This window comes from Leptonychotes weddellii, chromosome 2 (assembly GCF_054177405.1).
Source record: "Leptonychotes weddellii isolate Sample4059 chromosome 2, ASM5417740v2, whole genome shotgun sequence".
NCBI classification, from domain to species: domain Eukaryota; kingdom Metazoa; phylum Chordata; class Mammalia; order Carnivora; family Phocidae; genus Leptonychotes; species Leptonychotes weddellii.
The window spans coordinates 121,461,423-121,473,302 of NC_138370.1; the positions used below are offsets into that span (position 1 = coordinate 121,461,423).

Consider the following 11,880-nt stretch of genomic DNA (forward strand, 5'->3'; position numbering starts at 1 on the left):
ATGCCACTGACATGAATTTCTAGAAAATGCAAACTAATCTGTAGTGACAGGAAGCAGATCAGTGGATCCTGGAGAAAGGGGTGGGCTCGCATGGGGTAGGAGGGAGGGATTACCAAGGGGCATGAGGAAACCTTTGGAGGAAATGGATATATTCACTATGTTAGCTGTGATGGTTTCATGGGTGTATACATATGTCAGAATTTATTAAACTGTATCTAGCTTAAGTATGCACAGTTTATCTTGTTGTCAAAGATACGGCAATTTTAAAACAACTCAATGGGCTCTTAGCACTGCCCGATCAGCTGCTGTCGGCGACCCTCTAGCACACCCACTTTCCCACTCTCTGAGATAGCTGTCTCAAGCCTCAGTGTTCCTTACTTCCGGTTAATGTTTAGCTTCTCATTTTATGGAGAAAACAGATTTAATCAGATTCTACTTTGTCATCCCTGTCCTCGCAATCTACCAATTCTCCCCTCGCCTATATCCATGCACTCTGCATGCCTTCCTCTTTCACTGGATGAAGGCTCTGGGCTTCAAGTGAAGGCTGGCCCTTCCCCTCTTGTCCTAGATCTATCCCCACCCGACTCAAAGGCTTGGCTCAGCTGACTTCCCCTTGTTCTACTGCAACATGAAATTTCACCTAATAGACCACTAGTATACAAACACCCTGAAATATTTTCCACTCTAAAACACAAATAAGACCTCTTCTGACTTCGTATCTGTTTCTAGCTACTGTCCCTTTCCTCTGACATCCTTTATAATAAAACACCTTAGGCACAGTTTATCCCTGTTGTCTCTACTTTCTCTCCTCTGTCTCTCGTGGTCTGATCAGGCTTTAACCCCTCAGTCCACCGAGCCTGCCCTTTGTCAAGATCATCAACCACTTCTCAATCGCCAAATCCGATGGCCCATTCTCAGTTTCTTAATTTGACTGTCACATTCCAAATTGTCTTCTCTTCATGATAATGTCAGATTCTGTCAACATCCTCTCTTAAAAATGTTTTCTCGGGGCGCCTGGGTGCCTCAGTCGTTAGATGTCCGCCTTCGGCTCAGGTCACGGTCCCAGGGTCCTGGGATCGAGTCCCGCATCAGGCTCCCTGCTCTGCGGGGAGCCTGCTTCTCCCTCTCCCACTCCCCCTGCTTGTGTTCCCTCTCTCGCTGTGTCTCTGTCTCTGTGTCAAATAAATAAATAAAATCTTTAAAAAAGAAGTTTTCTCTTCACTTTGCCCAGCTCCTAGAAGGATGGTGCTAGAGCTGAGGTTACCTTTAATCCTCTGCTATAATCTCCATGCTGGACCAGAGCCAAGCACACGATAAGAGCTGAGTTAACACTGGTTGAATGAATGAACATATGGCACACCGTGGACAGTCTCAGGTCTGAGGTGGGTACAGGCCGCGTTGATTCTTGTTATTCGTGGTAAGTATGCTCCAGAGTTGCGGCGAATGCTGAGTCAGTGAATACTGAATCACTGCTCCTAGGGCAAATACAGGGTAGAGCTCCCGCAGCCTCTGGTCACAACATATTCACTGACTGACCAATACCTAGCCCCGTTCTATGCATGTTTCTGTTTAAAACACCTTATTTAATATGTTGTTAATTTGTTAACGTAGAACTCGTGGCAACAGCACTGAAAACCTATGCCCAAGAAAGTCTATGTGACCTAAGGTACGTCACAGGCTTCTTTACTTAGGAGTATTAGGTAGCTCCTCAGCACTATGCTTGGGAGCTGTTACAAATGGTGAAATCACCAATAAAAAAGCACAAAAATTTGAAAACCACGGCACTACACAGACCATGAAAAGGATACTTGTTTATAGTTATGAAACCTGGAAGAAGAAGGTAGAGTGTTGCCTTGCTTGACCTGAGCCGGGAATGTGTGTGTCAGGTGACTCAACATTTTGCCACTCTGCATGCCTGCGAATGACCATGAAGGCATCACGAGAACGGATTTTGCCGTAACAAATACATTTTAGCGAGGAGGTGAATTTACACATCATGAGGACCTGCCATATTTCCCTACCTTTCTGGGGCATGTGCAGTGCAGGCCAAAGGCTTCTCTCCTGGATCAACCCACGGCTGTGTGGGCTGCACGGTGCATGGGATCAGGTAGATGGTGTACTCCCCCGAGTAGTCCTTCCTGGAAACATGCAGAGCACACTGTGGTTAGAGGGGACATTTTATAGATTATTTACTCACCCAGAAACACACTGACTTCATTAAACACCTTTCAGATGGTATTTGTGCTCAGCATCTACAGACTTTACAGGTCTGCAAACACAATCTTCAGAAATTCCTCACTGGTTATTTTAACTGTCAGGGTATTATCCAGAGGTGTTAAATAGAGCTACTTGCCTTTATCCTATACTGGTCCTTTTCATGAGAAAAGCTGAGAAAGGCACATTGTTTATAAAAACCTAAAAGGCTCAAGTGAAGACAAAACAGAACTGGCCACTTCCTTTAGATTTCCATGAAACTTGTTTGACAATTTCTACTTAGGGTTTCTTGTTGATGGACACCCTGCTCAACACATTCTCGACCGCGAAAGATTCTTATTAAGATGTGGACAGGTCAGCGGCTGCTGACCGCTGGTGGCAAATGCCTCAGGGTTAAAGAACACCCCACTCAGAGAGCGCCTACACCCCCATTTCCTTAGCATTTGGTTTCCGGGCTCCTCTTCCAAACTCTAGGGCTCAGCCCATCACGATGCTGAAGGACAATCTCTCTTCTCATAGGAGACTAAGCGTTGAGAATTTCCCTCCTTGTGGTGGATCACAGAATTCTGTCGGTTAGGACACCAAGAGCAGGGAGCCTTTGTACCCTCACCTACTTCATTTCCCACACTTGTCATGGAGTAGCAGCCCCAGCCCTGGCAGGCTGCCTGGAAGACAGCCAGACAGCCAGAGACTTCAGGAAGATTCTTCAAGAGTCTTGGGAGGCTGCCATCAACTGAATGAAGAGTGCAAGGTTATGAATCTTAATTATAACTGTTGTGAGCAATCTGTGACAGTTCTCACATTTGCTGTGTTTGTTTTTTGACCATTTCTTTTATATTTATCTAGTTATTCATAAAGTGATAGCAAAGATTTGGTTAGATAAATAAACAAAACTTATATGACACATCCTGGGGTCATTTTAATGGAATGGCACAAGCTGGAAACTGAGATGGTCTAAACCTGGTTTGCCTTTGCCTTTTCCACAATTGTATGATTTTTGACAAACAATGCAAACTTTCAGGGCTGAGTTTCTAAGCCCCTTCCTGTCTGACAGTCTGTATGTCTGTTATTTTCCTCCATGAGCCCTCTCTTCCTCCAAACCCTGGGCCAGCAGGAGGTGAGACCTTATATATCACATTTGAATTACATGAAAATTGGCATGCATAATGTGAATAGTAACTCATAATTAATAGAAACATTTAGGCAGGCAGAACTGTCCATGCCGGAACCCTTGCTTTCAAATGGGCTGGATCATGCTGCTCCCCTGCTCAAACCCTGCTGTGGCTCTTGGGTAAATGTCAAGGTCCAAGCACTGTGCGGGCCCCACCCCATCCCCCTACTTCTTTGGCCTTACCGCCCATCCTCTTGCTCCTTGCTCACTCCACTCCAGTCACACCAGCCTCCTTACTGTTCCCCAGGATGCGAGACACGCTACCAATTCAGAAACCCTGCCAGCAAACTCCCTCACCTCCTTCCAGTATTTGCTCAGATGTACCTTCTTGTTGAGGCCTACTTTGCACATCCTAATTGAAATCACAATGTCCCCCCACTCCTGATTCTCCTTACAGATTGCTCTAAATCCTTTATTTTTCGGGGCATCTGGGTGGCTTAGGTCATAATCCTGGGCTCCTGGGATGGAGCCCTGCACTGGGCTCCCTGCTCAGCGGGGAGCCTGCTTCTGCCTCTGCCTGCTCCTCCCCCTGCTTATGCTCTCTCTCTCTTTTGTCAAATAAATAAAATCTTAAAAAAAATAAATCCTTTATTTTTCCACGGCACTCCCCACTTTCTGACATGTTCTGCCATACTTGTTTATTATGGCCACCTTTTTGTGTCTTCTTACTTTACTGTAAATGCTGTGTGGATCTTTATTTTGTTCACAAATGTATCCAAGTACCCAGAACCTTCCCTAACACACAGTAAATGCTCACTAAATATTTGCTGAACAAATGAATGCAGGACAAAGTACATGGCTTCCCAAGCCCACAGTCCTACTTTTCTCATCCCTAAATATGATTTAGGCCCATTTCCTCACTATCCCTGCAAATATGCCATCCCTAGATGCAGGTTTTTAGTTCAATAGGTCTCCCCCTCTCCTTTCTGAGAACTAGACCTTTCTCATACTGCAACATGGAGCACGAGCTGCCCCACCTCCTCCAGGAAGCCTTGTGCAGCCCCCCAGCCCTCCCTGAACAGCCATGGTCTCCGCGTTCGGTGCCTCTCACAGCACACATAGCACAGCATGCTGGATGTTGTTCTACACGTTGCCATTTAGTTATATTTTCTTATCCCCTTACCTCAAACGTAAGCTCCTAAGGGATGTTTATTCAGGACCTACCATGTGCTAAAACCTGCAGCTCTGGGGATTCAAGATCAATCAGGCATGCCTTTACCCTGGGGAGCTCACAAGCTAGTGGAAAATGGGACTCTACTTAGAGAATGTAATATAACGAGCTGTGTTCCAGTAGAAGCTGGAACAAGGTGGGAAGAGGAAGAGGGGCCTCTAGCACTGTATGGGGAGTCAGGGAAGGTATCGCAGAGGGGTTGGTATTTGAGTATTTGAGCTGGGGCTCAGAGGAGTTCAAGGTCTGTAAGAGGGAAAGAGCAGAAAGGGCAGAGGGAATTGCAAAGGCATGGAGGTACAGATGGGCTGGTGGGTTCAGGGGTTGGTGAGCTATTTAATGTGGTTCAGAAGGTTGGGTTTGAGATGAGGCTAGAGAGGAGGGTATGGGCTTTGAATAAAGAATTTGGACTTCATCCAGTAGGCAGTGGGGAATCAGTAGAGGATTTAAAGAAGACAGTTTCCATGTCTATAAATTAGGACATAGCATGCATATAATCTCATGAGCTTCTAGGAAGCATAGCCTTTGAAGATTATTACATATTGATTTCAAAGGAATCATTATTAAAAAAAAACCTGATATAAAACCAAAAATTCACAATTAAAGAAATCTTTTTGAAAATGATCCTTAAGACAACCTGCTACTTCTTAACTATAAAGCTGGGACAAGAATTTCATGCTAAATACCAATCTTAATTTCATGATCTATAAAATGAGGATAATAGTATTTATGATGGACTCCTGGTTGCCTCATTATCCTTTTTATGGTAATAGTTTTCATTGTGTTTCTCCTATTCCTCCCCTTCACAAATGAGATATTTTACATATTTAACCAATTCCTATTCTACCTCTATTTTGGGTGTGGGAGAGAAATAAATCTTATTATTTATTTTATAGAAGATTGGACCATAAGGGGTGACATCTGGATCTGATAAACAGAGATCCTGGATTTTGAACTGGTCATAGTGATTGGATTGAAATTTTTTTATTATACTAGGATTTTTAAAAATGATTTTATTTAATTATTTATTTGAGAGAGAGAGAGAGAGAGAGAGAGCATGAGTGGGGTGGGGGGGCAGAGGGAGGAGGAGAGAATCTCAAGCACACTCCATGCTGAGCGTGGAGCCTGACTCAGGGCTCAACCTCAACACCCTGAGATCATGACCTGAGCTGAAACCAAGGATGCTTAACCAACTGAGCCACCCAGGCACCCCACTAAGGCTTTAATTAGACATATTTCCCAGGTAGATGTGTCACATGACTAAATTCTAGCCAATAGGATGCGAATAGAAGTGATACGCAGCCTTCTCACTCTTATCCTTATAATAAGGGTAACTACTTCCTCGTCTACACAGCACAAGCTGATCTGACTTACTTTGTTTCTTTCTCTATTTGTCAAGGGTTATTTCTACTCTCCCCTTAACAACGGAAATCCAACTTTTGCAAAAAAAAAAAAAAGCCATATTTCCCAAGCCTCTGAAAGAGACTGAGACCATTTCAGATCTCCCCCAAACATCCCATTCTGTATTCACCTGTTATAAGAGCTTGTGGCTCTCCAGAGTTGATATGGAGAATCAAAAGTCTGAGCACTCCATAGTAGCTGCAGGTCAAATTCAATTCCTCCTAAGTGGTCTGGAGTCAGTATGAATGATTTCACATCAGGGAGGGTGTGGTGCTCCATCACAAACTGTCCTATTTCAAGGGGAAACACACACACTTAGTTGTGAGTTTTATCATCCTTGAGATGAATCCCCTACTAAAGCCTTAGTACCGAATTAATATTCTTCTACCAAACAACTAAGGTTATACCTACCCTCTCACACCTTAGAATGTATTCCACCCTGGCTGGACAGCATGGCATCTCACCCCGATCTATCAGCATACTCATGATGGTCATTATGGTCATATATATTTATAAACAACATGAATGTTCCTTGTGAAAAGGGTGCGGGCATATTCATAATAATAGGGGCCCTTATGTGACAATGAATGTCAAATACACTTAGTTTTGAATTCCAAAAAACATGTTTCTTAGAGGCAGAAAGGTCTTGGTAGCTTATAAACAGAAATATCAGTTTCAGATTAAAAAAAATTACATTTATAGCCACTCAAGTCCTCAGTGGAAGGAGACAATTGTAAACATCATTGAAAAGGTAAAGGTTACTCAGCAGGACACTTCTACTCTTTAAAAATGCAGTCATAGGGCGCCTGGGTGGCTCAGTTGGTTGGGCGACTGCCTTCGGCTCAGGTCATGATCCTGGAGTCCCGGGATCGAGTCCCATGTCGGGCTCCCTGCTCGGCAGGGAGTCTGCTTCTCTCTCTGACCCTCCCCCCTCTCATGCTCTCTCTCTCTATCTCATTCTCTCTCTCAAATAAATAAATAAAATCTTTAAAAAAAAATAAATAAAAATGCAGTCATATAGTGTCATGAATAAATAAAAGTAGAGAGACTTCTAGACTGAGAGACTAATGTAACAGCCAGAATGTAATATGTAAATATTGATTGGATCCACGTTCCCTTTACATAAACAGATATAAAATAAATATAAAACAATATAAAAACAAATGGAAAAGACATCTGTAGGACAATAGAGGACAACAGAATATGAATAGGAACTAGATATTATTGGATCAATCTTAAATATCTTGGATGTAGTGACACCACTGTGATGTGTAAGAGAATGTCTTTGCTCTCAAGAGATGTCTAGGGAAGTATTTAGGGTAACTTGACATGAAGTCTGCAACTTGTTTTCAAATGTGGTACCAAAAAATGGGTATGCATGTGTGTATGGATGCATACATATATAGCAAAATGTTAACAATTGTTTTTCACTGTTCTATTCTTTTGCCTTTTGTCTATGTTTGTAATGTTGTTTTTTTTTTTAAGATTTTCTTTATTTGAGAGAGAGAGAGTGAGAAAGCAGGCATAGGTGGGAGGAGTAGAGGGAGAGGGGTTAGCAGACTCTCTGCTGAGCAGGGAGCCCGACGTGGGGCTCAATCCCAGGGCCCTGGGATCACGACCTGAGCTGAAGGCAGACGCTTAACCAAATGAGCCACCCAGGCGCCCCTGTAATGTTTTTTAATAAGAAAAACTGGAGGAAAAACTGCACTGATATTACCTCTGAATTTGGCATGGGTCTTGAATTCAATGACAAGACGGCCATCCTCTCGAATGTAGATTCTTATTATCTGAAGCCTTGCAGAGAGCACGCTGTCTGTCTGGATTCCTGGGCAGGCGATCATACACAAAACATCCAAGTTAGGGAATGAGATCTCCCAGAGAGTAAACTACATGTGAGTTGTCCCAGTGATACCTCTAAGTAGAGCTGCACAGTAATTTGAATGTAAGTTAAGAAAAATTTGCATATTCATATGAACATAGAATCTATTTAGACACATTTACCAATTCATTCTACTTGGTTTTGTTTTTTCTCCTTGGCATAGTTTCTTCATACCTGAAAATGCCACTGAGCCCAGAGTCAGGGCCCTAGCCCATAGCTCAAAAAAAAATTGGTCTTACTTAAACTTCTTACATCAACTTTACACCAGGATGTGATTATAGTGCATCTGCTTCAGACTCCATTTGCTTTTCCTCACAAGGACTGCTTTCGTGACTCAACAGAACCATAAGCAATGTCCTGGTGGCTACATTTAATATTCAAACCAATGGATGATTCAAGATTAGCTTGTAGAAGGCCAGCCATATATGGCATGACAGGAATAAACCATGGCTTTCGTAGGGGTAATTACAATCATGATGCCCAGTGAGTTCCGTATGACCCAAAACTAAAGGGTAACCAAAGGAGGGGAAAAAACAACATTTTAAAAAGAACCCCAAAGCTCGAGAAATTATCTGACCCAGAGTGTGAAAACTTCCTGAAGTTATTTTCCTATGAGAAATATAAAACAAATGATTTGAGTTCAAAGCCCTCAACAGAAGAAAAGACTGTATTTTCCATTTCTAGAGATGAAGCCCTATCTAATGAACATTCCTGTAGCTGTTTAGTAGCTCAGATCAAGTAAATCCCCTCCAGGGAGGCCAAGAGGGAGAAAAGGAGCAGCAGAAGGGGGAGACGAGTTTGGGGCATCATAAGGTAGCAGTGGGAAAAGGTGGCTTGGGGAAGACAGGAGGAAGGTGTGAGCTCCCAGCTGAGGGGCTGTCACCAATATATAGATCTGTGGTCCCTGAAAAGAACCATGTCCATATATGCTGATGCTGGAAGGCCTCCAGGGATGGAAAACTCAATCCAGATAGCTAGACCCAGAGTAGAGGATAGCGAGTGACAGATGGGTTCCTATACTGCCCACTAGGGGTTCAGAGGTATCCTTCTGGAGTATGATCATGTTCATTCGCTCCTAGTTAAAAATAGTGTGATTCACGGCGTTTAAGGAGCAAAAGGGTCTTCGAATCAGGTGCCTGGAAAAGGAAAGATATATCAACAGCAACCTGGTTCGCTTTATTCATTTGGCCTAGAGGGGCAGCCCTCCTTTTGACTGTATATAGGACAATGGGATGAAGACTGGAGCTCCTGTTAAAAGTCACTACTTATTACTTTGTTTTCATCTTGCTTGAACATAAGGTAGGGAGAGTTAAGATGTCAATGGGTATACCTGTTCTCCAGAGAACAGTGTCATAGAAGAAGGAAAACTCCATTTCGGTGTGGTGCTCCAAAGAGGCCCAGCCCCTGGGGGCTGTCACGTAGATGTAGGACACATAGAGAGGCACGTGGACGGTCAGGAACGACTGAGCAGAGTCTCTCACCTGCCAAGCAAATGGTGTGCACACAGAGGGTTATTTCTTCCCTGGGATGAAAAGGCATATTTGTCAGAGACAGAGAGAGAGACAGAGCACAAGCAGGGGGAGCGGCAGGCAGAGGGAGAAGCAGACTCCCCGCTGAGCAAGGAGCCCGATGTGGGGCTGGATCCCAGGACCCTGGGATCATGACCTGAGAGGAAGGCAGGTCCTCTTAACTGACTGAGCCACCCAGGCGTCCCTCATTCAATAATTACTAACCAAGTGCCCACGACTGTGCTAGGTGCCTAGGCACCAGACTGAGCTTCCTCCTCAGCAGTGGGAAGAACCAAACTCACTGCCCTTATGGAACCTACAGTCTAGTAAGGTGATGCATATATTTAAAAAATAAAGAAAGGGATGGGAAGTGTCCAAGATATTTCTTTTATAGGGTGATCTGGGAAGGCTTCTCTGAGGAGGTGACACTTGAACAAAAACACTTCTGAAGACTGAGAAGGAGCTTTGCCTCCAATTGCTGGAAGACTTGGCCAAGATTTTAAAGTAACACAGTTATTCCCAAAGGATTAATACATAGTCCCTCGCTGACCACATTTTCCAGTGACCTATAGGAGAGTCTGAATCAACTCTAATTGGAAAGATGCCCAAGTCTGATGAATGTGTGGCTGACTTGGATGTTTTAGTGAATAGTCACATCTCTTGCAACAGGAACTGAAGTCATGGGATTTGGATATCATATCTAGGAAACTTAGCAACACAGTTCAGAGCGGCATATGCTTGTATAATTTCCCATCTCATACAATGCCTCACTGAAATAATTTTGAAAAGGCAGCACATCACACTTACAAGGGAATATTTCTTCTAATGGGATTCCTGTTACCGCTATTAATTAATGGCTCAAAAATTTTTATTCTACTATGCAATGAACAAAAACTGGATAGAAAGATAAAATATATGCAGAAGTTTTCATGGGGAAGGTAACTGTTTATATGTATATATGAATGTGGGACTTGATTTATTCATTTTGTATTATCCTCTGTAAATATATTATTTCTTTTATAACAAAAGAGCTTGAAAAAATTTTGTCATTGGTAAAATACTATGATACACTATACTATGGAACTCATATTTTTCTTTTGTTTTAAAACACAATGTAAAGTGTTTCCATGGGTAATTTAGGAAAAGAGCCATATGTTTCATCAACATTTGGGACATCAACATTTTATTTTTCTACAATATTTTTTCATATTCAATGGTGTCAGGGATTCAAGGTTTGATTCCAAGTTTTTCAAAAATTCTGCTAATTCCATATTCATTAAAAAATATCTTTTGAAATGCCTTATTCTGTTTTCTTCAGAAAATTTCCAGATTTTATCTGGACCTCACACAGTATTCTGCCCCTTTAATATACAGGCTTTGTTAAAAACACATGGTCTAATCTCAAAATTGTTGATATTAGAACTCAGTAATTCTTCAGTTGATTGGAAAAATTAATTTTCCTTCCTCTGTTTCTGTTTTCTATCCTTTATCCCTCATGATATTACTTACTAATCCTTAAAAAAAAACCCAAACCTTGACAAATATTTACCACACACCTACACTGTGCCAAGTACCTTGCCATGTTGAGATGACTGGTTACAATTTCAGATGAGATTCAGAGAAGTTATGATAGGGAAAGATATGAACTAGGGCTTGACTGTAAGTTCTAAATCCTTTCTACCATATACCAGTTGTTTCAACCATTTTTAAAGAAACAGACTGCAATGAAGTACTTCTGTGTATCTATTCTGTGTTGGTTTAAGAAGTGGGGCATATATAATGAGAAATCTTAGTCTTTGAGATTTTTAGGCATGTTCTGAACAAAAATACCCAAAAATGTAATTAGAGTAAAAGCATGGCGAACACAGAATACTAATTTTTGAGAGGCCAGAGGAGAAACCAATCACTTAGTTTTCCATTTTCGGGAGTGAATGTAGGTCACTCAACTGCAGAAACAGAAAGCAAACCTAAGAATGCCTTAATTTTCCATCGGTAGAGGGCAGTAGTGCCCATGAAATGAGAGTGAACCAAAATGAGAGGCATTACAAGGAAACAAAACAAATGTTAATCAAAGACATGTTCCCAAAATAATTACTCTAAGTGCCTCCAGAAGTCCCTCTTTCAGTGTGGTTAAACCTGATTTGAAATGAAGAACAAACGTCATTTTTAGTTCATTGAGATAAACGCTCATAATTGGGTAGAATCTGCTTTAGATCTAATTTTCCCAGGAGGATGCATTAGCCTAGTGCCTTTGATATAACTGCCCTTCTAGGACGATGGCTTCTTACTAAAATGTTTGTTTGTCACTAATGTTTAATAACTATTAAGAAAGTGTCGGGGTGGGGCGCCTGGGTGGCTCAGTTGGTTAAGCGGCTGCCTTCGGCTCAGGTCATGATCCTGGAGTCCCAGGATCGAGTCCCGCATCGGGCTCCCTGCTCGGCAGGGAGTCTGCTTCTCCCTCTGACCCTCCTCCCTCTCATGCTCTCTGTCTCTCATTCTCTCTCTCTCAAATAAATAAATAAAATCTTTAAAAAAAAAA

The 11,880-nt window shown here is 42.4% G+C and overlaps 1 protein-coding gene across 1 annotated transcript in view; it reads right to left on the reverse strand.

Moving 5' to 3' along the window:
- FRAS1 (Fraser extracellular matrix complex subunit 1) overlaps nt 1–11,880 on the reverse strand; it is a 394,684-nt gene that overhangs the window by 14,505 nt on the left and 368,299 nt on the right. Inside the window, exons 65-68 of the mRNA XM_081813142.1 lie at nt 9,164–9,314; nt 7,672–7,779; nt 6,085–6,244; nt 2,022–2,138 (exon numbers count right to left, since the gene is read on the reverse strand). Coding sequence (XP_081669268.1) covers nt 2,022–2,138; nt 6,085–6,244; nt 7,672–7,779; nt 9,164–9,314 — 536 coding nt within the window. The remainder of the gene's footprint in view (nt 1–2,021; nt 2,139–6,084; nt 6,245–7,671; nt 7,780–9,163; nt 9,315–11,880) is intronic.